The 27539-nt window shown below is 45.2% G+C and overlaps 1 protein-coding gene across 6 annotated transcripts in view; it reads left to right on the top strand.

Moving 5' to 3' along the window:
- The first annotated feature begins 310 nt into the window (after nt 1-310).
- Nucleotides 311-27539, top strand: part of QRICH1 (glutamine rich 1) — a 65008-nt gene continuing 37779 nt past the window's right edge. For 2 of the 6 annotated variants that reach the window (XM_030206163.1, XM_030206158.1), the window contains exons 1-2: nt 311-520; nt 15355-15687. In XM_030206163.1, the coding sequence (XP_030062023.1) occupies nt 15376-15687 (312 nt within the window). In that variant the 5' untranslated portion in view covers nt 311-520; nt 15355-15375. Of the gene's footprint in view, nt 521-771; nt 787-909; nt 968-1792; nt 1872-15354; nt 15688-27539 lie in introns of those variants that run through there. The other 4 variants (XM_030206160.1, XM_030206159.1, XM_030206161.1 and 1 more) reach the window with 4 other exon arrangements.

The raw sequence follows: 27539 nt of genomic DNA, 5'->3' as shown, positions 1-27539 counted from the left end.
CTATTATCTAACATCTTCCATCTGACCAGACTCAAAGAAACCCGAAAACATTTAGCATAACTTTACATCAGTCAGTGAGTCTGAGTGAGAAATGCTGGTGTAGAACAGAGAGACTTTTAATGGCAAAGAACATCTAATAGGTCTGGAAGCCCCACGAGCCGAACCCTGCGAGCGACTTGCCCATGGCCACCTCGAAGACTTTTAAGTGCTGGGCTCGGGGCGCGTGTGTCCCCTTTAAGGCGGGCCGGGGACAGCTCGTCACCATCGCGGGATTTGGGAGAGGAGTTCTCGCGACGGTCGAGTGTCGCGCCGCGATTGGCTATAGGGGTTGAATGTAAGATGGCGCTGAGGGAGGTCTAAGGAGAAAATAATACAGCGGGGGAGGAAAAATCCTGAAGCGAGGGGAATCCGACGTGCGATCCCAGAGACGAGGCCGCCAGCGGCGGGCTAAGGACGCCGTGCAGAAGCAGGGAAGGGAGCGGGAGCCCGGGGTGCACTATAGCACGGAGCAGCGGGTGGGGTGAGTGAGCTCTATGGAGCAGCCTGCGCTCGGGCGGGATTTCCGTGGTGGAGAGTAGCGCAGCTTGGGGGGGGAATGAGGGGGGGTCGCAAGCAAGGCCTGGGTCCCCTGGGCTTTCCTTCTAGAGGGAGGCGAGCGGTGAACGGGGGGGATGGGGCGCCGTAGATAAGAAAGTCCCTGGGGGTTGCGCGCGCGCACACACACACATGCTCTTCTCCTCCAGAACGTGCGCGGCCCGCGCTTGCGCTCCCTGTAGGGGCGGTCTCGTGCGTGTTCTCTGTTTCCCCCCCTTTCCTGTTTGTTGTGTGGGGCGCGAGCAGGGGAAGGTGGAGCGCGCGAAGCTGGCACGCGCCTTGGCATGGAGGGGAATAAAAAAAGAGGAGGAGGGGGTGCCTGGGGGATGTAAGAGGAGAAAAAGCATTAAAAAAATAATGAGTCCAACCAAAGGTACGCGCGCGTGCCCTCGGTGACAGGTCTTCGCCCGCTAGCCGAGCCCCCCCCCCCCCGGATTTCGATTGTAATGAATATCCCAGTTCGTCTACGCGTGGACTAGTACAGATTTGTTAAAGTTGGACCAGTAGACGATAACGTCACTGGTTTCTCATGTCTGAATGCTGCTCCTTTCCTCCTCTTCTTGGCACCGTGTCCGTAAGGCCCGCCTGCTATCATGGTGTGGGCCGCCATTGTGTTCCGGGGCACGCGCATGCGGCACTGATTGGCTCCCTGACACCTCGGGGACGCGCCTGTACACCTGGGGACGGGGAATCCTGGAAACCGACCAGAGCGAATTCTGAACCGGTTTTGTGTCGCCTTCCTACCCCTCGGAAAGCATGAGCCGCGCCTGCCCGCCTTTCCAGCTGCTCGTTCCGCTTCCCCGGCTGGGGGAGAGAGCGGGGACCGAGACCTAGGGCCTAGGCCGCTTCTCTGCTTAAATGCTCTTTTCCTTAAATTTGTCGCCTTGAAGGGAGCTCCCTTAGTAAACACTTTATGTTATCGTACTAGAAAATTACAGAATTCCTTCTAGAGAAGCCCGGGTCATGTGAGGGCCTGAGAGGCTTCAAGACCTGGGGGACAGTGAATGAGTCGGGGGGGGGGGGGGGGATTACTTGGCAACAATCAGGATTTTGGTGACTTAACCAACCAGAGCTTCTTTACTGCAATCCTAGTTTGCATGAAGTTTTTAACCTAGTCTATAGCTCTGCTATATTGATTTGTTGTGCTACATCAAAAGGAAGATAATTATTCACACTTTTAATTCTATTTTATTTGCAGAGAGGTGTAAGAGTTCGAACATGTCTTGTGGGGGTACATGCTGGACTTCTATTAGCAAAGAAGCTTCCTTGTATGTGTGGTACATATTACAAGCTAATATACTGTATTCCCCAAGTATCTTTGCATATTTTCATGGTTTATAGTAAAGTCTACTGTACATTATATTGTATGCCTAAGGGCTAGTAAGACACAGGCCAGTGCACTAAAAATTATTTTCACACATTCGGTACTGATTTTACATAGTGCACATGTCTACACAAGAAATTGTATTACAGCTCATTAAGCTGGTTTTGGAATTAGGCAGATTTATAATAGTTCATAATCTTATCATTTAGCCTGATTTGGAGCTATAGCAAAATAAAGGGTTTATTACAAATTAGAATGCCCTTTTTTACAGCAGTGTTGGAATTTGAACACTATGGGGATCATTTTCACAGTATTTAGACTTACAAAGTTCTATAGGTTAGTGCTTTGAAAATACATCTCCATGTCTAATATAATTTACAGATTGGTGTTCTGCGTTTTGTTTTTGATTAAATAAGCACGGTGGTGTGGCTTCTTGTTCTGTCTGCTTCTGAGACTATATCATTTAAAGCGCTATTAGACATATGCAGCACTGTACACTTGAACGTGAAGAGACAGTCCCTGCTCGACAGAGATTTATTTATTGCATTTGTATCCCACATTTTCCCACCTCTTTGCAGGCTCAATGTGGCTTACATTACATCATGAATAATGGAAATATAAGAAAATAGACATTTAGTATTGTATAAGGATCTTGGGTAACATGATAATGATAAAGCATGATAGTAGTGTAACAGGTAAATATCGTAACGCAATTCTGGATATATGTGTAGGAGTTCACATTTGTTGATCTTTGTGGTATGCCTTGTTAAAGAGATGGGTCTTCAGTAGGTTGCGGAAGTTAGTTAGTTCATAGATCGCTTTCAGGTTGCGCGGCAGCGTGTTCCAGAATTGTGTGCTCAAGTAGGAAAAGGTTGACGCATGCGTTAGTTTGTATTTTAGACCTTTACAGTTGGGGAAGTGAAGATTAAGGAATGTGCGGGATGATTTTTTAGCGTTCCTGGGTGGTAAGTCTGTCAGGTCTGACATGTAGACTGGGGCATCTCCGTGAATGATTTTGTGAACTAGGGTACATATTTTGAACGTGATGCGTTCTTTGAGTGGGAGCCAGTGTAGCTTTTCTTGTAGGGGTTTAGCACTTTCATATTTGATTTTACCGAATTTGAGTCTAGCTGCAGTGTTCTGGGCTGTCTGAAGTTTCTTGATTATTTGCTCTTTGCAGCCAGCAAAGAGTGCGTTGCAATAGTCTAGATGGCTGAGTACCATTGATTGTACCAGGTTACGGAAGACGGTCCTTGGGAAGAAAGGTACTCTTTTTAATTTCCACATTGAGTGGAACATCTTGGTTGTGTTTTTTCGCGTGACTCTCAAGTGTTAGGTGTCGATCAATGGTAACTCCAAGAATTTTTAGGGTGTCCGAAATTGGAAGATTCAGTTTTGGAGTGTTAATGGTGGTGAATTTGTTCGTGTTATGTTGAGAAGTGAGTATTAGGCATTGGGTTTTTTCTGCATTTCAGTTTCAGCTGGAATGCATCCGCCCATGAATGCATGATATGTAGACTCTGGTTGATGTCATTGGAAATTTCCTTTAAATCTTGTTTGAATGGGATGTAGATTGTTACATCGTCTGCAAATATGTATGGGTTGGGGTTTTGATTTGATAGTAGTTTGGCCAAGGGTATCATCATTAAGTTGAATAAGCTTACAATCTAATTAGGAAAGACAAACAGGACAAACGAGATAAGGGAATATTAAAGTAAGGATGATAAAATAAGGGTTCTGAACAAGTGAATAAGGGTTAAGAGTTAAAAGCAGCATCAAAAAGGTGGGCTTTTAGCTTAGATTTGAAGATGGCCAGTGATGGAGCTTGATGTACTGGCTCAGGAACTCTATTCCAGGCATATGGTGCAGCAGGATAAAAGGAACGAACTCTGGAGTTAGCAGTGGAGGAGAAGGGTGCAAATAAGTGAGATCTACCCAGTGAATGGAATTCCTGGGGAGGAATGAAGGGAGAGATGAGAGTGGAGAGGTACTGAGGAGCTGCAGAGTGAATGCACTTATAGGTCAATAAGAGGAGTTTGAACTGTATGCGGAAACGGATAGGAAGCCAGTGAAGTGACTTGAGGAGAGGGCTAATATGAGCATAACGACACTGGCGGAATATTAGTCGTGCGGCAGAATTTTGAACAGATTGAAGAGAGAGATGGCTAAGTGGGAGACCTGTGAGAAGCAAGTTGCAATAGTCTAAGCGAGAGGTGATAAGAGTGTGGATGAGGGTTCTGGTAGTGTGCTTAGAAAGGAAAGGGCGAATTTTGGTGATATTATAGAGAAAGAAACAACAGGTTTTAGCAGTCTGCTGAATATGTGCAGAGAAGGAGAGGGAGGAGTCGAAGATGACCCCAAGGTTACGAGCTGATGAGACAGGAAGGATGAGAGTGTTATCCACAGAAATAGAGAATGGGGGAGGAGGAGAGGTTGGTTTAGGGGGAAAGATGAGAAGCTCAGTTTTGATCATGTTTAGTTTCAGATGGTGCTGAGACATCCAGGCAGCAATGTCAGACAGGCAGGCTGATACTTTGGCCTGGATTTCTGGTGTGGAGAGGTAGATGTAAGAGTCATCAGCGGAAAGATGATAGTGAAAACTACGGTTTAGTCCAAAAGTACAATTAGTTAAGTTTACCTAAGTTTGGGAAACATATCTTTTTTTCTGGATTTCTATAGTAAGTGGAGAAAATACCTTAGGTCAGTGCTGATTATTGTGTATGTATATATTTTTGTATTTTTTTGTTTGTTTACCTGCATAGCTTTCCATTGCCAGGACAACTATGCAAGTACCATGCCACTGGAAAAAGACATACATCAGCTGCAGTAAGATGGTGTTTATCTATTAATCTGAGTACATAGAAACATGACAGTAGTCAAGGAGCAAATGGCCCACTAATCTGCCCATTCTCAGCAACCACCATCTCCATCTTTCCGTAAGAAGATCCCACGTGCATGTCCCATGTTTTTTTTTAATTCAGACAGTTCTCATTTCCACCATCTCCACTGGTAGGCTATGCCATTTGTCTACCACCTTTTCTGTGAAAAAGTATTTCCTTAGATTACTTCTGAGCCTATAACCTCTTAACTCCATCCTATGCCCTCTCATTGCAGAGTTTTCTTCATTTGAAAAAGGTTCACATCCTGTACATTAATGCCATGGAGGTATTTTTTTTTTTTTTGTTACATTTGTACCCCACGCTTTCCCATTCATGGCAGGCTCAATGCGGCTTACATATTGTATACAGGTACTTATTTGTACCTGGGGCAATGGAGGGTTAAGTGACTTGCCCAGAGTCTCAAGGAGCTGCCTGTGCCTGAAGTGGGAATTGAACTCAGTTCCTCAGTTCCCTAGGACAAAAGTCCACCACCCTAACCACTAGGCCACTCCTCCACATCTCTATCATATCCCCTCGCTCCTGCCTTTCTTCCAGAGTATACTTATTGAGGTCTATGTCTGTCCCCATATGCTTTATGACAGAGACCACTGACCAGTTTTGTAGCTGTCATCTGGACTGACTCCATCCTGTTTACATCTTTTTGTAGGTGTGGTCTGCAGAATTGCACACAGTATTCTAAATGGGGCCTCACTGTAGACTTATACAAAAGCACTATCGCCTCTTTTTTCCTGCTGGCCATTCCTCTCCCTGATTTCTCAGTCACACAATCTGATATACTTGCATGACATCTTTCACAAACACACATGATTACATCTTTCTCACAATCACTTCCTCTTGCACAAAGAGCCACTCCCTGAGACCATCGGTTGGGACTGGAAAAGGGGGAGAGAGGCAGCTGTCCAAGGTGGTAAACTGCAGAAGGAGCATCACCTTTTTGTGAACACACAAACACAAAGGGAATGGGGTACAGTCCATCAGTTGCTTCACTTATGGTTACTTAACATTTCTTTCCCAATCTAATACATAAAAGCAATCTCTCTTGTTCATACACAAACAACAACCTGCCCATATCAAAGACAAACATATTTTGGAAACTTGCAATCAATATAAAGAATGCCTTTGAAAATTACATTCTAGTCATTTTAGTGGTAAATGAATGTTGAAGTAATTTCTATTAAAATCATGTTTTGAATTGAAAGCTGTGTATTTTTTTTTAATTCAACATTATTTATAATTCAGATATTTTGATAGGTTTGTCATTAAGGACATCACAAATTTTTTGGCCTTCTTTCCACCCCCCTTTATCAACCATATTTGATTCTTAACTCCCCAGGTGGCATGTCCATGTGGTTCTGGGAACTCTTTCCTGTTGGAGAGTTGAAGGTTGTGCCTCCTTTTTAAGGTGCATTCTCCATATAGCCTGTTGGTTGCTAGATCTGAACTATAAAAAATTGTTTAGTAACTTCAGTAATGTGTTTTGCAGGAAATCTTAGGGATAGAATTACTGGAGTGTGCTACCATGTTGGCGCGTTATTAGTAAATAAGACATATTGCAAAAACAGGGACATAGTAATGTTTGTTAATGCAGTAATAGAAACAGAAAAAAAATGAAGACGATGAAAAACTATACAGCCTATCCAGCCTGCCCATCCATGCCATCTTTCCATGTCACTCCCTTAGAGAGTCTATGTGCTTATCCCAAGTTTCTTAATTCAGAAATAGTTTTAGTAATTCTAGTCCTTTATGTGGTACTATTTTATTTATTTGTTGCTTTTGTATCCCAAATTTTCCAACCTATTTGCAGGCTCAATGTGGCTTACAATGTTCCGTTATGGCATTCACCATTCCAGAGGCAAGGATCACCTTGGTCTTTTTTTGTTTGGTTGAGGGGGACTATTCTTTAATTCTGGAATTTTTTTTTTTTTTACCTTGGTATGTGTGTGTGTGTGTATATATATATATATATATATATATGTATATATATATATATATATATATAGACACATACACACACAAAAGATGCTTGCATCATGTGTGGCACTGAGGGTAACTATGGATGGTAGAGAAGGTGGATTTTCTCCAGAGTGTACTTAGGGTCACCTGTGCATATCCCCAGCTGTCCATTTCCTCAAGAGGGATGGAAGCAGCCCAAGCCTGCTGCAGGGAAGTAGTGAACACTTTTCAAGGGGGTTTCCCTCCAGGTGCCTGTTATTGTGCATTTTAGACCTAGAAGCTCAGACACTTCAACTACTGCTGCAGATTAGCAAATAAAACCACTGTGTAATCTCCAGGGAGCATATCTTATTTGTGTCTAGCAGTGAGTTGCCTTGATCCTGCACTAGCTACAATTCCCTTCTGGACCATGCAGGTTTGGGGTTTTCTAACATTCTCTGTAGTTTTAATTTTTTGATTTTGGAAAGGTTAATTTGCTAGCTTGAATGGGAGAGGAATTGTTTTTTAGAGGCAGGTTGACAATTTTTCTCCTGCTTCTTTGAGATTCCAGCTCAGTCAGAAGCAGGACTGGGATCTGGCTCCATGAGAATTCATGCACAGCTGCTTAGGGATTATTTCCATATTTTATCTCTCTCTTAACTAGGTTCTGTCATCATAGCAGGGGTAGTGGAAAACCATTTTTGTGGGAGGGGCCAAACAGACCAATGTCTGGTCCCACTCCCAAGCTCTCTAGGTGCAGATGCTGCATTGGTTAAAATATTGGTAGAGCCATGGCCCAAGAGGTCCACCTCATTCTGCTGACTGTGCATTGTAATGTTCTCATTGGATGCCAAGCACTAAGGTCCCATCTGGAACCCTGCAATCATAGACCCAAAATCTGTCTCCTAAATGTCGCCATTGCACATTGAGCATGACTCCTGCCAGGGACTGAGTGCTGCTTCTCCTTTGCCATCTCAGGGAACAGAAGACCTGAACTGGGATTTGAACCCAGGTTTTTATGGCACAACTATTGAGCCACCAGTTTGGCCCCCCTTTTTGCTTTATTTGTATTCGTTGCTTTCCTTGGTTACTTCCTATAAAAAAGTTTCTCCCATCTTTGCCATTCTATGTCAGGGCTAGTGAGGTCACACTCCCTATCAAAGAGTTTTGTGACTCTCGTTTATTTCTCTGTCCTTTTTGATTGTTGTTACTGCTCAGCTTTTTGGAATGGGATGGAAATCTGTGGCTGTGGGTCATTCCCCTCCCCTAATATTTTCTTCTTATGCCCTTTGCCTATATTTATTTCCCCAATCATTTTTTTTCTGAAGCTCCAAGCTGAAGGGGGTGTTTTAGGCATATGGTCTGTCTTGCCTTTATGAGCCATGGGCTTTTTTGTTTGTTATGATTTCTCTTGAGTGTTCCCACTCTCTCTTGCTGGTGGTGGCAGCTGATGGCTCTGCACTAGCTTATATACTTATTTTCCAAACACTTGCAAGCACAGCAGCAGGCACTGCTTGAGCTTCTAAACTTTAGCCAGTGGCTGCTTAGGACTTCATTGGGTTGCCAGATGGAGGGAGTGGTCACCTGCCTCCTGAGTCCCATTGCACCATTGTGATGAGTATGTATTTTGTCACTTTTTCCATTATTGATTACATCTTTGTGGAGTTATATCAGCTGTCGCTCCGAGTGTGGTGCCAAATCAGTCACTGTAAAAGCACTGTGGCTTTTAGTTTGTTTGCGTTGGTTGCGGTCCGTGTGTGGAGGCTATTTTGCTTGGCAGTAAAATAGTCTTTCGTTATTTAAATTTTATTCTGACTTGGATACAGTAGGTTTAGCAGAGGGATGCAGACCGCAAGCTCTGATAATCCCCAGCAGCCCTTACTGGTTAAACAACCAAACTAGAGTTTTTGGTTGAGGTTTCAGCTTTGGCCACTGTTTTTTTTTTTCGGGTGACCCTCTAGTGTTGTAATTCTGTTTTATAGACTGAGGTAATGTGTGTGTGTGTGATTTATGTTCAAGCATATTACCTATTTTGTTTTCACATTTGTAGCCAAGTTTTCTATACATTGCATGCTGTAATTGTCTGCCACACCATGGCTGATGGTAATGGGAATTTTGAAAATTAGTGGTCTGGTTCCATGGATGTTGCAGATTCTGCTATAAAGCTTAGCAAGGGAGGACAGGATCTTGGCCAGTGAGAGTGGGGTTTTAGCATACATGTTTATGTAATAAACCTAATATATGTATTAAATAAGTTTGAGAAATCAGCGTATGTCCTTTATTGTGTTTGGGATGTTAGCTAGACACAGTGCAGAGATTCTTAAGATTTTACAAAAGGTCTTAAGAGCAGTGTTCCCAAACCTTTCTCTAATATGACCCCATTTTAACACCTTAAAAATTCACATGACTTCAGATGGAAAGCCTGTGTGTCAGTGTGAGTTCACAAACCCCTGTACTCTGCATGGAGTTCCACTGCCAGTCTAACAGGAAGCCCAGAGAGGAGGCAGCAGCAGGACCTGTGAACATTCACTGACTCACAAGCCCCATAGTTCAGGCCCAGAGAGGGTATTCAACCTTGTTTCCAATCCAGTCTAATAATGACCCCATTTGGTATCCTGACCCACAGTTTGACAATTACTGTCTTAGAGTAAGTGTTCCTATATTCATGTAAATCATGGTATTCTTTTTCCTGAGGAGCTTTAATTCTCTAGAATTAATGAGATCACTTCCAACAGAATGTTTCTTAGTACACCTTTTACAAATATGTTTAAATACTCTAGAAACCAGAGGTGCTTTAGTCCTTGGTCTTTGCTTCATTATGTGATATCAGACCTGTACCGAGGCTATGCACAGTGTAAAACTAAAATCCCCTAACTTTTGTTAAAGTACATGAGCGAAGTTCTGCCCCTTTGCAGTTAACGTAGCTGAGATTCTTGCAGCAACAGTTTAGCGTTCTGTCTTTCAATATGAATATTTTCCTGAAATAACTGAAGAAATGTATTTTTAAGAATAAGGGAGAGGGGATTATTTTTACTGAGCCCTCTGTTGGAAAAGTTTCTTAAAGGACATGAGGGGGGGACTGTACAATCGTTTATCGTTTAATTTGATATACCTCTTCTTTTGTCAAAAAATGATAACATGAGAATGGCCATACTGGGTCAGACCAACGGTCCATCTAGCCCAGTATTCTGTTTCTAACAGTGGCCAATTCAGGTCACAAGTACGTGGTAGAAACCAAAATAGTAGTAACATTCCATGCTGCCAATCTCAGGGCAAGCAGTGGCTTCCCCATGTCTGTCTCAGTAGCATACTATGGACTTTTCCTCCAGGGACTTGTCCAAACCTTTTTTAAACCCAGATATGCTAACTGCTGCTACCACTTTCTCTTGCAAAGAGATCCAGAGTTTTAACTATTGAGTGAAAAAATGTTTCCTCCTATTTGTTTTAAAAGTATTTCCATGTAGTCTTTGTACTTTTTGAAAGAGTAAAAAATTGATTTACTTGTTCTACACCACTCACTACTACTACTACTACTACTACTTAGCACTCAGGATTTTATAGACCTCAGTTATATCCCCCCTCAGCTGTCTCCTTTCGAAGCTGAAGAGCCCTAACCTCTTTAGTCTCACTGAGTAAACTCGGCTTTTCCGTAACTCACGGGCTGCTTTCAGAAGGTTCTGGTGGCACTTCAGGGGCTTGGACATCCTAGGGGGGAGCACTTAACAGGTATCTCTATCTCCCTCTGGGCAGGGGTTAGGACCCTAAAGTGCCCTTGGTCTGCGGAGGTGATACCAAAGGATCCAAGGTGTGTATTCCTGCCCTGCACCTGGATGAAGACTGGCTTGGGGAAGGAGGCTATTTGAGTTACCCTTTCCCCAGAGTAGGAGAAAATTCCCCCCTCCCCTTTCATGAGGATAGTCTCCAGTGTTTGATATGTTTTGATGGGAGGAACTGTCATACCTGATTTTGCAGGTGTCTGCCTCCCTCCAGATTATAGAAGTGCTGGTGGAGGAGGCAATAGAATGAGACCCCTGTCCTAGAGAACCTATGGAATCCCACCAAGTCTTTTCCCCTCCCTAAGGCCCTTAGCAGGATGGTTCTGACAGTGGAACACTCCAGAGGTGATTTTGAAGGGAACTAGGATTACAGGGAAACTTTAGCACCTGTCTCAGGAAAAACTGGATCAGTTTTTGACTGTTCTCAAGTGGATACCCTCATGACAATGGTGATGAGAAAGACCACCGTCCAACTGAAGGGAGGTTTGGCCTTGAAGGATTTGCTGAAGTTGAGATTTTGTTGAAGCAACATTTGGTTCTTCTACATTAGGGGTCCTGGCCTGGGTCCTCCTTCCTTGGACACAGCAGCTCCCACAATCTGCAGAATCGGCATGTCTGGAGTCTGCAGCCACCACTTGGCAGACAAAGCTGTATGACCTGGTCTGAATAGGGGCTAAGTCAGTGGTCTTTGCAGTGGTGATGCAAACATGGCTCTGGCTTAGTTGATCAGTAGACTTGGCCTTCAGGATGCATCTCTGTAAACTTCTTTTTAGAGAAAAACACTTTTGTTTGGGAAGAACTTTGAGACGTTGGTCAAAGACTTGGGAGGACTAAGCCCCAGAAGTTCTCAGAAGACTGTGCATCTGCGAAGGGTCCTGTCACCAACATCTGTACCAAGGGGTGGCATCGTCTTTGGGTGGACATTGCTGCATCTTTTACTTTTTCCTCAGGTTGTTTCAGAAAGAGGCAGCCCTTTTGGGGTCCCGGAAGCCCAGGGTCGGTTCTGGGTCTCAGCTCACTGTGGACAATGGAGGTCAATGAGGGCTTGTAAACTGTCTGAGGAGCGGTGGAGGATCACCTCTAGTTTTTACTCAGTGGGTCAGTATTGCCTCAAATCAGTGGGTTCTCAATGTGTTCCAGTATAGCTATGCCCTGGAGTTTGTGGAGTGCCTTTTCAGCACCTTTTTAGTTTCTCCATTTAGTTCAGATTTCAAAAGGAGAGCAGCTGCAGAGATCCTGGCATAATTCAGCTGGGAGCTGCATTTCGGGACATGGGTAATTTATTTATTTTTATTTTGTAGCTCTTGAGAAAGGAGGAATGTTCTGTCTGATCCTTGACTTCGAGTCAATTGCTGAATTTAGATTTCCCTGGTTTTGTGTGGAGACCTGGTCCTTCATAGCAGAGATCAGGGGAGACCAGTTTCTCACCGCTCTTCACCTTTCTGAGATTTATCTTCACATTCTGATTCAGGACAGTCATTGAACATTTTATTCAGTTTGTGACCATAACAAGCATTACCAATTTAGGGCTGTGACATTCGGTTTGTCACAGCACCCAGAAAACACTCTAAGGTGATGATGGTCATGGCTGCCTCCCCACATAGGAAAGATATAAGAATGCACCTTTATCTGGGCAAATGAGAGATCCAGGTGGATTTAGAGGAAGAGGTGAGTGTGTTAATATGCGTGGAGTGTTGCAAGTGTTGGAGAGCCTTGGCCGGGTGGTGACCTGTGCTAAAACCACCCTGGTGCTCTCTCTGTTGGAGTATCTGAGGGCTCTATTCAGCACCATGAGTGATAACGTCTACTGGACTAGAGAGAAAGGGAACAGAAAGGGCATGCAGTTTCAAGTCTTCTGTGCCCAGGAGATGCTGAGAGCTTGGTATTACCTTCTTTTTCTGTGGAGCAACAATAGTTAGTGACATGAGCAAGGGTCCCGATTTGGCCTCTCTAGTGATCTCTACTTTCCAAGTGGTCCCCTTGTTGGCAAGAGTACAACATGCAGCTACACTTGCAGCTTTCCATTTGAAGAGAACTGATATAGTGGGGATCTCATGTCCATGTGCACCTCAAGGGAAATGGACCTGGAAACACCTCCCCCCCCCCCCCCCCCAATTGGTGGTGATGGCCGATACTACCCTGTTTCCCCGAAAATAAGGCAGTGTCTTATATTAATTTTTGCTCCCAAAGATGCGCTAGGTCTTATTTTCAGGGGATGTCTTATTTTTTCATGAAGAAGAATTCACATTTATTGTTGAATAAAAAAAAATGAACATTTTATTGCCATCACAAACCAGCATAACCAGACAAACTGTGAATCCTATCAAAAATTTCTTGTTACTACCGTTATTTCCATGTACAACAATCTATGGTACATTTACCGATCCCGATATTTATGAACACAAAGCAAGATTTATTCAATGACAATCATACCCCTTTGGCGGGAAGCGGTGAGGAAGGGTTGTGCTAGTTTTTCGCCTTTTCTTTTGGGAGGGAGGGTCGCTGTGCACTGACTTGGCTCTGGATAATGCGGGGGGGGGGGGGGGGTTGTTCAGCTCTCTCCACCCCTACCCCGCTCTGCAGGCCTCCAAGCTTTCCAGCTCCACTGGCACGCAGCATCAGCTACGGTATGTAAGAGCTGCCTTTAGCCTGCCCTGGAAGCTTTCTCTGTACAGCTTCCCATGTAGGCGGGACGTTGTACAGAGGAGGCTTCCAGGGCTGGCCAAAGGCAGCGCTCATGTCGCTGATGCACGCTGCTGGAGGTCTGGAAGTTTAAAGGGCCTGCAGAGCGGGCGGACAGCGAGGAGGGAGAGCGATACATCGCAGTGATCGCACAGTAGTTGGAGAGACGCCAGAACGGAACCGTCATGGCAGGAGCACCAACACCGAGGGATGTTGGGTGGGCGGGCCTGCTCTTCCGCCGAACTTGAAAGCTGTAAAAGATGAAGGAGGAAGACAGGCCAGAGAAGGGAGTGGGTCCGCAGCAAAAATAGGCGACATTTTTGTCCAGGTAAGCGGCGAGGGTAAGCATGGTGGGCAGTGCCCTCCAGAGGTCGGCGCCCCCCTGCGGTGCTTACCCCGCTTACCGTGTTGGCACAGCCCTGCCCATCGGGGCCAAACAAAAACTTTCGGGGGAGGCCTTATATTTAGCAATTCAGCAAAACCTCTACTAGGTCTTATTTTCAGGGGATGTCTTATTTTCAGGGAAACAGGGTAGTTTGTTGGTCTGGAGGATGCATTGCCAGAGACCAGTAGTACAGGTGGTACTCCCAACAGATTGAAAGCCCAGGGTACTTTATGCCTGGCATTGCTGAGCTTTTATCTGCTGTTAGCAAGTTTAGTGGTCCATGTACTTTCAGAGTACCACAGTAGGGGCTGATGTCAACAAGCAAGGGGAGACCAGGAACGCAGCATGGTGGTGGAAGTTGTTCTTCTCTGTTGGCCCTATCTGCAGCCCATATTGCAGGGGTGGAGAATAGTCAGGTAGATTTTCTCAGTATATTCTGGATCCATGTGAGTGGGAATTGGAAGCTTAGGCATTGTAGATACTGATGGATTACTAGGGGCTGCCTGTGTTTGATCCAGTGGCATTGGCCAGTAATGGCTGCTTCCGCTGTGCCAACAAATACCACGTGTTCCTTCACATTTTTGTATGTGTTTTACAAAAGGTTCCATATTCAGTAGAGCTTTTTGTAAAATACCTCTAGAATTGAACATGTTGTGACTTGGACATCTCTATTCTTCTCTAAATATTCAACGTAAAATGGAGAAGAGACGGCTGAGGGGAGACATGATAGAGGTATATAAAATAATGAATGGAGTGCAACAGGTGGATGTGAAGCGTCTGTTCACGCTTTCCAAAAATACTAGGACTAGGGGGCATGCAATGAAACTACAGTGTAGTAAATTTAAAACAAATCGGAGAAAAATTTTCTTCACCCAACGCATAAATAAACTCTGGAATTTGTTGTCGGAGAACGTGGTGAAGGCGGTTAACTTAGCAGAGTTTAAAAAGGGGTTAGACGGTTTCCTAAAGAACAAGTCCATAAACCACTACTAAATGGAGTTGGGAAAAATCCACAGTTCCAGGAATAACATGTATAGAATGTTTGTACGTTTGGGAAGCTCACCAGGTGCCCTTGGCCTGGATTGACTGCTGTCGTGGACAAGATGCTGGGCTCGATGGACCCTTGGTCTTTTCCCAATGTGGCATTACTTATGTACTTATTCTCGTCTAGTTGCTGACCTACAGGGATAGATTGAAGGAGCTGAATTTAGATAGGAAAAGGGAAGATTTTATAGTAATGCTCAGATGCATGGATAGGTGGTGATCTTTATTGCTGAGGAGAAGAACAAGAAGTAATTACAGCCTAGAGGAGGGATGAAATCTTTGGTGTTGGAGGTTTTAAAAACAGGTTAGGCAGATTTTGTCAGAAGTCTTGGAGATTGTACATGGAGGTAGAATCCAGGTAGCTGGATGGGCTGCATAATCTGGTGGTCTCTGTGCCTTAGATTTTGTAGAATGCAAAACCCACTCCTCCATTGAACATTTATTTTGCCTCTATTTTGGTGTTTAATAATAAACCAGGGTGTTTTTACAAAAACTTGTATGCTCATGAATGAATTATTTCCTCCAGAGAGCTTCTAGTTTAGGTAGGTACTGAAGTAAAAGGAGATGGTGACTTGCTCAGTGCTGCAGTGATTGTTAGTAGCAGAAACGGATATGAACCTTAATATCTTGGTTCCCATTGGACATTTTAACTACTGTTACCCAAACTCTCATTGCACAGAGGATATACAGTTAATTGTAACTCATTTTGTTTTTCAGGATTCTTAACAGCTTGAAACTATGAATAATTCCTTGGAAAACACCATTTCATTTGAAGAGTATGTCCGTATGAAAGCACGGACTATCCCACAACACAGGATGAAAGAATTCCTAGACTCCCTCTCTTCGAAGGGACCTGAAGCCCTTCAGGAGTTCCAGCAACCTGCAACAACCACAATGGTGTACCAGCAAGGGGGCAACTGCATTTACACAGACAGCACGGAAGTGGCGGGGTCCTTGCTTGAACTTGCTTGTCCAGTCACAACCAGTGTCCAGCAGCAGACCCAGCAGGAACAACAGATACAAGTTCAGCAGCAGCCACAGCAGGTCCAGGTAAAGGGAAGCAGTGCACTGACTAATTGCAGGGCCCAGGAAGCAGATGGCAACTTTAAAATCTATTTCCACATGCAGACATTTTGTTTCTTACATACAAAAAATATGATTATTCATTTAGGGATCCTTTTACCAAGCCATGCTAGAAAGTGGCTGGCGCTGCGATTAGCGCATGAGTTTCCTGCTTGCTCTGGCCACTTTCTAGTGCAGTGGGAAAATGCTGTAATTTGTTTCAGTAATTGCCGTGCTCTAATTTCACAATTGGCATGTAGCCAGCCATTCCTGCCTTATCCCTTATTACCACTGGTTTAGTTGGCAGTAAGGGCTCACGCGCTAATCCTGTGGTAATCGGGCAGCACATGGCGATGGCCTTGTGCTGCCTGCTTAACACAGGGCACGTCTACTCTCCACCCCCTAGGCTAGGGATCGGCATGCATTGATCACAGCAGTACCATGGAAGGTGCTGTTTATGCGCACGCTTACCCGCATGGTAACCCTACCGCCCTTTAGTAAAAAGGCCCCCTAATTTGTATTATAGTTCTTTCATACCCCACAAGTATGAAAATAAACCACATAGAAAATATGAGAGCTTACTAAAGAAATCATTTTCATATTTTGTTCCTTCTTTGATAGGTAAAAATCGTCTTAAGTGGATTTTAAAAATATTGGTCTGACTTGTGTGGGGAACTTTAATTTTTTGTGCATGTCCTATTTTCTTTATTTGCAAAGACTGACTGTATACCACCAATCAAACTAGAGCACATCGTGTTTATTTACATTGATTACAGTCTAACAACATAAAAATTTCCTTAGCGTCCTTGCCAGACCAGTCCAGAACCTGTAGCTGATGGACATAACCATAGACCAAGTCTTGTCAATCTTTTTGTTGCCGTGACTCAATAATATCGCCAAAATAAAAATTGTCTCCTCTTCCTCCCCCTGGAAGTGGTTTTGTGACACCATTTGTGATCCTGACCGACAGTTTGGGAAACTCCATGATCATGCAAATCCAGATTCCTATATGAAGCAACAGAATGATTCCGTTGCACAGCCCACATTTAAAAATTGACTGTCTCTACATAATATTGGACACTTGCTTGCAGGCTGGGGAAAGCTATAACTGATGTAGGCTATTCTGTAATTTAAATGAGGCCCTTTTGCCTTCTGCACTTCATTCAGATTTAGTGAACTCCAGGACTGCTGAACTGATATGTGACAAAGAATGTTATTATTTTGTCCTTCATCATTTTGCCAATTGTTTGCATAAAATTTATTTATTTGCTGCATTTGTATCCCACATTTTCCCACCTATTTGCAGGCTCAATGTGGCTTACAATATGGGTTCTCTTTGTAGGCTTTGTTGAAGAGATGTGTCTTCAAAGATTTGCGGAAGTTAGTTATTTCGTCAATAGCTTTCAGGGCTGTAGGTAATGCATTCCACAGCTGCGTGCTCATGTAAGAGAAGGTGGTAGCATGTATCAGCTTGTATTTTAGTCCTTTACAGCTGGGAAAGTGCAGATTGAGAAATTTGCAGGATGATCTTATGGCATTCCTGGGAGGCAAGTCCATGAGGTGTAGCATGTAGATTGGGGAGTCTGCGTGAATGATTTTGTGTACAATCATGCAGATCTTGAACGCAATGCGTTCCTTGAGTGGGAGCCAGTGAAGTTTCTCTCTTAGGGTTTTTGCACTTTCATATTTGGTTTTTCCAAATATGAGTCTGGCGGCGGTATTCTGGGCTGTTTGGAGGTTTTTGATACTCTGTTCCTTGCAGCCAGCGTACAGTGCATTGCAGTAGTCCAAATGACTTATTACCATTGACTGTACTAGCGTACGAAATATGTATCTCGGGAAGAAAGGTTTTACTCTTCTGAGTTTCCACATGGAGTGGAACATCTTTTTCGTTATGATCTTCACGTGAGCATTGAGTGTGAGGTTTCGGTCAATGGTAACTCCAAGAATTTTCAGATTTTGTGCAATGGGGAGAGAGCAGTATGGTGTGGTTATGGTGGAGTAGTTGTTTTTGTTGTGTTGTGAGGTCAGTACAAGACATTGTGTTTTTTCTGCGTTGAGTTTTAGCTGGAATGCATCCGCCCAGGAGTGCATGATTTGGAGGCTTTGGTTGATCTCGTTGGTGATTTCATTTAGATCGTGTTTGAACGGGATGTAAATCGTGACATCATCTGCGTATACGTAGGGATTCAGATTTTGATTGGTTAGAAGTTTGGCTAAAGGTATCATCATTAGGTTGAAGAGAGTTGGTGATAGGGGGGATCCTTGGGGAACTCCACATTCGGGTATCCATGGGGGTGATATGTCCCCGTTTGTTGTTACTTGGTATGATCTTGTGGTCAGGAATCCTTTGAACCTTTTGAGAACTGTACCTCCTACTCCGAAGTATTCTAGTATATGTAGTAGTATTCCATGATTAACCATGTCGAAGGCGCTGGACATGTCGAATTGTAGGAGGAGTATGTTGCTACCAGTTGCAATTGCTTGTTTGAATGAGTTCATTGCAGATACTAGTACAGTTTCGGTGCTGTGATTTGACCGAAATCCTGATTGAGATTCATGTAAAATTGAGTGTTTATTTAGGTATTCCGAAAGTTGTTTCATCACTATGCCCTCCATGAGTTTGGTTATGAGCGGGATAGATGCTACTGGGCGATAATTGGTTAGGTCCATTGTACTTTTCTTAGCATCTTTTGGCAGCGGAGTAAGTAAGATGTTTCCTTTCTCCGTGGGAAAGAGACCATTTTGAAGCCTGTGGTGATTCATGAGGTCTTTTTTGAATTGTTTGGGGGCGGATCTTATTAGGCTATTGGGGCAAATATCTAATTTGCATTGTGATTTGGCGTATTTTCCAAGCCATTGTGAGATTTCATCTGGCGATATCGTGTCAAATTTGGTCCATGATCGATCTGCTGGGCTTTCCTCAGGTTTTGGATCTAGACATTCAAGGATGCTTGTGTACTCAGTTGTGTTGGTGGGTATCATGAGTCGGAGCTTTATAATTTTTTCATTGAAGTAGTTCGCAAGATTGGTTGCAGATGGGGTGTCTATGTTGTTAGAGGTAACTGGTGTAGTATTTAGGAGTTTGTTTACGAGTGAGAAAAGTTTGTGTGTATCCTTGTAGTTTGGTCCTATTTTGGTTTTGTAGTATGTTCTTTTAGTTTGTCTGATAGTGTATTTGTATTTTCTTTGTAGCTGTTTCCAGTCTTTGAATGTATGTTCGTCTTTTTTCTTGCTCCATGCTGCTACTACTACTACTACTACTATTTAGCATTTCTATAGCGCTACAAGGTGTACGCAGCGCTGCACAAACATAGAAGAAAGACAGTCCCTGCTCAAAGAGCTTACAATCTAATAGACAAAAAAAAGTAAGCAAATCAAATCGATTAATGTGTACAGGAAGGAGGAGAGGAGGGTAGGTGGAGGCGAGTGGTTACAAGTGGTTACGAGTCAAAAGCAATGTTAAAGAGGTGGGCTTTCAGTCTAGATTTAAAGGTGGCCAAGGATGGGGCAAGACGTAGGGGCTCAGGAAGTTTATTCCAGGCGTAGGGTGCAGTGAGACAGAAGGCGCAAAGTCTGGAGTTGGCAGTAGTGGAGAAGGGAACAGATAAGAAGGATTTATCCATGGAGCGGAGTGCACGGGAAGGGGTGTAGGGAAGGACGAGTGTGGAGAGATACTGGGGAGCAGCAGAGTGAGTACTAATCTTCTGACTTGTGTTTTTAGTTCTTTCAATTCTTCATTAAACCATGGTATTGAGTTTTTTCTATGTGAGGTTCTGGTTTGCAGTGGTGCTATGTTGTCTAGTACTGTTCTACATCTGTTGTCCCATTCTTGGAGAAATTGGGGCGAGTCTGTAGGTGTTGTCCATTCATCGGTATAGAATTGCTGCCAGAATGTTAGTGGGTCTATTTTGCCTCTCGTAGTATAGGTTTTTTGCTCTTGTTTTTGTTGTCTTTTTTTTGTTCTCCAGCGGAGGGAGAGGTTTGCTTTGTAGTGATCGGACCATGGCGTGGCTGTCCACTTTGTGTTTATAAGTGTGAGATTAGATTCTGCTGAGAACCCAGCGGCTTCAAACATTGTACTCAGTGCAACTGAACCATCTCGGGTACCAATACCCACGCTTGGTGTATCCAGTGCCTTGGGCCCGACCATAGCCCAGCCACTTGCAGTCTGTGTCTTCGCATGAAGAAACGGACCCAAATGTCTCGAGAAGCTTTTTTGGGCTTGGTCCGGTCCTTCGACGTCGACATCGATGGATGCATCGACGTCGGGATCGAAGGTAATGGCTGCAGAACGACCAACTCGTGCTGGGAGCAGTGAGGCATCGAGTGGGTCGCCACCTGTCTTGAGGCCTCCTGTTATGCAGGCCCCCTGGGACCGACCTTCGTCGGACCCGGCCCCGAGGAGACTTGAGGATTCCACGTCTTCCTCATCAGTACCGAGGAGTCTCGATGATGGGCGTCGAGCGGAGGCGAAGAAGCACCGTCATCGTTCTCCTTCGACACACGGTGCTGGGAGCTCTGGGGCGTTGAGGGATTCGGCACCCAAGAAGTGTCAGCGCCGAGAGGATCGCTCTCCCTCTGTTCAGGAGGTGCCAATGCGTCGGTCTAGCAGCCCGGTACCTGCACCCAAGCCTTGACAGATTCTGCCATCAGCTCCTTTACCGACCCCGCAGCCTTGTCCGACAGCGGCTCTTGATGAGCGCATCAGGGCCCTGCTTTCAGAGCTTCTGGAAGGGTTGCTGCGCCAGTCTGCTTCGGTGTTGGGGGTGCTTTGCCTTCCGTACAGTCTGCTGCAGCAGCATCTGGCGCTTCGCCTGTGGCATCGGTGTCGGCTGCCACCCAGGTCGACTCCCTGGTGAAGGTCAATCTGTCCAAAATTCCGCCGCACGTCTTATCTACCGCGTGAACCGATACTCTCATATCACCCCTCTCCTCAAGTCGCTTCACTGGCTCCCGATCCGCTACCGTATACAATTCAAGCTTCTCCTATTGACCTTCAAGTGCACTCAATCTGCAGCCCCCCATTACCTCTCTACCCTCCTCTCCCCATATGTTCCCACCCGTAACCTCCGCTCTCAGGACAAATCACTCCTTTCTGTACCCTTCTCCACCACCGCTAACTCCAGACTCCGCCCCTTCTGCCTCGCATCACCTTATGCCTGGAACAGACTTCCTGAGCCCATACGCAATGCGCCCTCCCTGCCCATTTTCAAGTCCTTACTCAAGGCCCATCTCTTCTCCCTTGCTTTTGGTGCCTAACCACCTTCCCATTCCTGATACCTACACTGACTACATAGTTTTTACCTTTAGATTGTAAGCTCTCTTGAGCAGGGACTGTCCTTCCCCATGTTTAAACTTGTACAGCGCTGCGTAACCCTGGCAGCACTATAGAAATGCTAAGTAGTAGTAGTAGTCCAGGTGAGCATCGACTTCTCGGCACCGCTATTGGGGACGTCGTTCCTCAGCGGCGAGGCAGGCTCAGTGTCAGACTGCTCTGAGGGATGTCTTGTCTACCTTCTACATTTGTCAGAGTCTGGCCTCAAAACCAACTCAGTAAGGGTTCATCTTAGTGCGATTATGCCTATCATCACCGTGTAGAGGGTAAGCCTATTTCTGGACAGCCTTTAGTTGTTCGCTTCATGAGAGGTTTGCTTTTGTCAAAGCCCCCTGTCAGACCTCCACCAGTGTGGGATCTCAAGTCGTTCTCACCCTGCTGATGAAAGCTCCTTTTGAGCCACTGAATTCCTGCCATCTGAAGTACTTGACCTGGAAGGTCTCTTTCTTGGTGGCTGTTACTTCAGCTCGTAGGGTCAGTGAGCTTTCAGGCCTTAGTAGTACATGCACCTTATATCAAATTTCATCACAACAGAGTAGTCCTCTGCACGCACCCTAAGTTCCTGCCAAAGGTGATGTTGTTCCATCTGAACCAGTCACTTGTCTTGCCAACATTTTTCCCCGTCCTCATACCCACCCTGGTGAAAGCAGTTTGCACACCTTGGACTGCAAGAGAGCATTGGCCTTTTACGTGGAGTGGACAAAGCTCTTTAGACAGTCTGCCCAGTTGTTTGTTTCTTTTGATCCCAATAGGAGGGGAGTCGCCATCGGAAAATGCACAATCTCCAATTGGCTAGGAGATTTCATTTCCTTCATTTATGCCCAAGCTGGGCTGACTCTGGAGGGCCATGTCATGGCTCACAATGTTAGAGCCATGACTGCGTCAGTGGCTCACTTAAAGTCAACCTCCATTGAGGAGATTTGCAAGGCTGCAACGTGGTCATCAGTCTACACATTCACATCTCACTACTGCCTCCAGCAGGATACCTGACACAACAGTCGGTTTGGGCAGTCGGTGCTGCAGAATCTGTTTGGGATTTAGAATCCAACTCCACCCCCCTAGACCCATTTTTGTTCTGTTCCAGGCTGCACTCTCAGTTAGTTGTTTATGGTTTCAGGTCAATCTATGTTACGTCCTCGCCGTTGCGAGGCCCAATTGACCAATGTTCATTGTTTTGAGTGAGCCTGGTTGTTAGGGATAACCCACATGTGAGAACAAGCAGCCTGCTTGTCCTCGGAGAAAGCGAAGGTACATACCTGTAGCAGGTATTTACCTTCACTTTACCTGAATATGGAGCTATGTGGTAGCATTATATTTGCCTGTAGGTCTAAGATCATAAAGTGAAATAGATCAAAACAGCTTTTTGAATATATAACACTGGAATGCCCTATGTATGTGAGATCCAGCCATTCATCACTAAAGATCATGTTTCCTTGTCATCTGGCCATATCCTTCTTCACAAGTAGGTGTTAACCCCTCAGAGGTAGAGAAAAGGATGATCTTTACCAGTGACCTCAACAGTATAACCTAATGAAGCTGAGTAGAAAGATCCAGTGTTTTTTCTACCTATAGTAAGTTGTGCTGACTGGTGCTCCTGGTCCCTGACCTATTTCCCTGCTCTGCTGCCTGAGGCCGTACAGTGTGGTCAAGCCTAGTGGCCATTCCCAGGTTACCTGGTCCGCATATTGGGCTTGGTTGAACACAGAGCTCAGCTCCGCTGTTCCCAGTTTCGCTTTTTAGTAGCCACTGGATGAAGCTTCGGTTCAGTCCTGCAGAACCCTGTCTGAGGGCTTCGGTATATCGAGCAATAGAAATAGATAACAGGTCCCCTTCCCCCACCCCTCCTTGTCCGTATACCCATTTTTTGGTGTTTTTTTACCCCGGGCTCCCCCTGCAGTTCCCAAGCATTAAATTAAAAAAAGAATACCAGTGCTGAAGCATCGGGACCCATGGTCCTGAAGACTTCGGTGGGAATGATCACCATCTTAACTCGTTTTTTTCTTTTGCTGCCAGCTCAGTTCCCATCAGGGTCTTGGTGGCGTGTGTGTGGGGGGGAATCTGTCCTTCCTCCCCACCTCATGTATGCTGGGTGGGTCTCAATGTGGCCCCTGGGGCTTTTTGGCTCCAGAGCTTAACCCAGATAGTTAAGCAAGCCCTGCAGGTGGAGGCTGTCCCATCAATCAGTAGTGGGGCTCCCAAAGCATTTCTCAATTCATAAGGCCCTCGCTCCCATGACACTGGTAGTGTGGGAGATTACGGATGAGGGCCATTGGGGAGCTGGGGCTCTTGATCGTCTTTGTACCTTTGCACATGAGGAGGTTGAGAGATATTGGTCATTCCTCAAGGTGGATGCGATGGTCACTGCGGTCACCAAGATGACCGTGGTGCCTGTAAAGGGGGGCTCGACCCTCCAAGAGCTCCATGAGAAGCAGGTGGAACAACAGCTTTGCCTAGCCTTTTCTGTGGGACTTTCAGTATTCAGGCGGCTATCTATGTGGCAAGAGCTATGCTGTGTTGGCTACATCAGCTCCCGGAGTCTGATGAGGTCTTTTGCCTGGAGTCTGGAAACAGCCTTCCTGGCAGATGTCCTCTACGACTTCTTTCTTACCGCTCAGTTGCCACCTTTGTGATGGGGTGCCGCTGGCTGTGGCTCCGCTGTTGGGTTGTGAATGTAGCCTCTAAGATGCTGCCCTTTGGGAGGTGCTTGCTGTTTGGAGAGGAGCTGGTGAAGGCCTCTCTGTCTCCCAGAGCTGAGACAAAAAGGGGCTCAGTGGTTCTCTACCTCTAGAGGAGCAGGCTGCTTTAAGTCCCTCACCGGCTCCTGGGTTGGGCAGATCTTTAAGCTGGGTTTCTTTCACAGTCCTAAGAGAGCCAGGGTCCCAGGCCCCTCAGATGGGATTGCTGCGGCCAGACCTGCCCAATGAGGTTGCACCAGGCCCCTCTGTGGTTCCACTAGGGGGTAGTCTGACTCTCTTCTGCCACTTCATTGTGGTCTGGAGGTGGTCAAGAAGGGTTACTCCCTGATGCTTGCTTGCACCGTATCCAACGTCGCCATGATTTTTCCTCATGTGGCTCAGCCCTGAAGTAAAAGACAGTCGCTCTTAGTCTGCAGCATTTGCCCGAGCTGAGGGTATTTGAGACCATTCTGCTAGCAGAGCAGGTTTAGGATGTTAACTCAGTCTATTTCTATTCAACCTATCCTGGATCTAAAAGGGATGAATGCTTGTCCAACATTTTCGCATGTAAACCCTCTGCTCTGTGATCATCTTGGGTCGTCCAGGAGGATTCTTGACATCCTTGGACGTCACAGAGGTCTGTGTGCAAAACCTTCATCTCATTCTGGACCTCTGGAGCCAATGCAAAGGCAATCCGTTTCTTCGGTTGCCGGAAGGAGCAGCCCTGGTCATAGAAGGAACCTCTGTATGTGTTCTCTGTGGCCCCTGATCATCGTGTCATCTCATCTGATCCTGCTGGTGGCTCCAGATTGGCCTGGTGGCTGTGGTACACAGACCTCTTGTGCCTCTTGGTGGGCAAATCTATCCCATTGCTCAGGGGTCAAGGCCTTCACCAGGAAAGGCTGGTGTAAACAGAAGATCCAGATCTCTTCTGGCTTACGATCTGGCCATTGAGAGGTGGAGCTTTTCTCCTGTGGTTTCTACGCTGCTGTGTTTGTGGAAGTCTTCCACATCCCTGGTCTATGTCAGGGTCTGGAGGGTTTTTGAAACCTGGTGAGAGGAATGACCGCTGTCCCATTGGAAGGCTGGCTTTGTAAGAAGAGGTGGTTTAGTTCCTGAAAAAGGGTGACGTGAGCACATCCTTCTCTGCGGATTGGAGGCCACAGAAGCTGGACATCCACCAGACATTGCTATGGTGCCTGAAGGAGATGAATGATTTTTCTCTTTCAGATCTCCTCTTTGTGCTTTTTTTTAATGGCCCTAGGAAGGGTCAGGCAGCCTCCAAGGCTTCGATTGCAAGGTGGATCAAGGCAGCTATTAAGACCACTTCTAGGTATTGTCCAGCCTCTCAAGACCTGAGGGCCCAAGCCATGAGGGCACAAGACCATGAGGACACAGGCCACGTCCCGGGCAGAGGCCCTAAAGGAGATTTGTAAAGTGGCAACGTTGTTGTTTCATTCCTATGTGAAACACTACAGGTTGGATGTTCTGGCCAGGGCCCATTCGGACTTTGGCAGAGCTGTTATTCATGGGGCTTTGTCTTCCCCTGCCCAGTAGATCTGCTTTGGTACATCCCACTTGTGCAACCTCTGGAACGCCATACCTAGATACATCCGAACAACCAACGAACACCTACCCTTCCGAAAGCTGCTGAAAACCTACCTCTTCAAACAAGCATATCCAAACGAACCTAATCCACACCACTAACAATTACCCATACCTCAATCCTTCCCCCCACATCTCTTCCTCTTGTCCTACTCTATACAACTGTGTTATCTCTGTGATACTTTGTACCCTGCATTGTAAGCCGCACTGAACCTGCTATCGAGCGGGAAAGAGCGGGGTATAAATGCCATAAATAAATAAAACAGTATGGCCAGTTGAAAGGGAAGGTGAAATTTTCTTTCCCAGTTAATTTCCTTTCCTTTTTTTTTTTGTTAATTTCTTTATTAGCATTTTAACAAACATAATATTCATTTATGAGTGATAATAAAAAAAAAAAATAGGAAATAAACTTCCACAAATAAAGTTACATCAACCCTCAAGATCCCTTTCTATCATCCTCAAACATTTTGGTAAATGATCCAAGAAAGGAAATTTTACTACTTAGCTACTTGACCTTTTATACAAAATACATAAATCAAAGAGAGCATCATTCTCTAGTGATTCACTCTAATCTGTCTTACAGTGTTACATATGTGACTAGACTTGTACATTAACCTCCTCTCTACTTATTAGGAAATCTTCCAACTGTTTTGGGTCAAAAAACTGATATTGTTTAGATTGAAACAATATTCGACAAATACATGGAAATTTCAATAGAAAATTATCTCCAATTGCAACCACTTTTGGACGTAGCATTAAAAACACTTTCCGTCTCTTCTGTGTTTCCCTGGATAAGTCTGGAAAAGCTATTATTTTTGAACCCAAGAATATGGAGTCTAAATGTCTCAAGGAAAGTTTGAGTACTGCATCTCTATCCATTTCCAAGGCAAAGGTTACTAATAATGTTCTTCTTTGCGTTATTACCTCAAGAGATGATTCAAGAAATGCTGTGAGATTCATTGCTTCTGCCCTCTGAGGCTGTGACTTATTTGATACCGTTTTAGCATCAATTTGCAAATAAAATGCTCGAGTTATTGGTGGCAATGAATTGTCTGGCATACCTAGTATTTCTGTTAAATATTTTTTAACCATTTGTATTGGAGATATTAATGGTGATCTAGGAAAATTTATAAAACGCAAGTTAAGCCTTTTTGATTTTTTTTCTAGATATTCCAAGCGTCTTAGAGTAAAATTCTTATCTTTAACTAAAGTTTGTCCCACAAGTTCAATTTTGTCAGTTCTTTCAGCTAAGTCGTTTTACTTCAGAAGCTTGGGATTCATTAGTTTGCACTTTAATCAATGCAGTCTCTGATAAAGTCTTAATTATCTCTGTATTTGTAATAATAAAAGATTGTAAGGTAGAGTGAGTAGTAGAAGTTAAGTCCCAAAGTGACTCTAAGGTCACTACGGCAGGTTTTACCACTTTCCCCACTGAGAAATCTGGAAGAGGAGCTTTTAACAGCTTGTTCCAGGATACTCACTGTTTTTGGAAGCAATACAGGAGTAGGTGTCTTCTCCGGTTCCAGGCTGTCAGCATTCGTTGTTCTTCTCGTCACAGGCAAGTTCCCTCCCTGTTCGCTCTGCTCTCCACTTTGGGATTGAGCTGCAGGACTTGCTTGAAGACTTTCTCGTCTGGGTTGAGGAGGAGCCGCATGTATGACGGGGCTCAGAGAAACCCTGTCTACACTGTTAGCGAGCGTCGAGACGCTGGCTTCGGCAGTTGGAGTAGATACATCTTATTAAGGTGGCCGACTAGAAGGTCACTGGAGCAAAATGCTCCGCTGACTCAAACCAAAAACGACGAAAATCAGGACGATCTGACGAGCGCAAAGACTCGGTTAGGGAGGACAGTAACCCAATAACCGGGCACTTACCCGAACCACCGAGCCATCCGATAGACGATCTGATCGCCTGGGCTGCCATCTCACCCGGGTCGGTTAGCCCAGCGAGCCAACTGACCACGGCGAGTCTATGAAACAGTGGAGATCAGAGGACCGGTATACGATCCTGAATCGCCAAATTCCAAACCTTAGGGGAACCGCTGGGTGCAAAATCTCCCCACAGAGTACAGCGAGCCACCCGGAACAAGTGAGTTGGAGCTAGGGCCGGCCCGAGCTGACATCCACTGGACGCACACGGGGACTGCAACCGAGCGCACGAACCCGATGTGAACAACTGAACGAAGGATTTAGATAGAAGTCTGACCTGACGATTGTGCCGAG

The sequence above is a fragment of the Microcaecilia unicolor genome, chromosome 6 (genome assembly GCF_901765095.1).
Source record: "Microcaecilia unicolor chromosome 6, aMicUni1.1, whole genome shotgun sequence".
NCBI lineage: Eukaryota > Metazoa > Chordata > Amphibia > Gymnophiona > Siphonopidae > Microcaecilia > Microcaecilia unicolor.
This window is presented reverse-complemented; position numbering and strand designations above follow the sequence as displayed.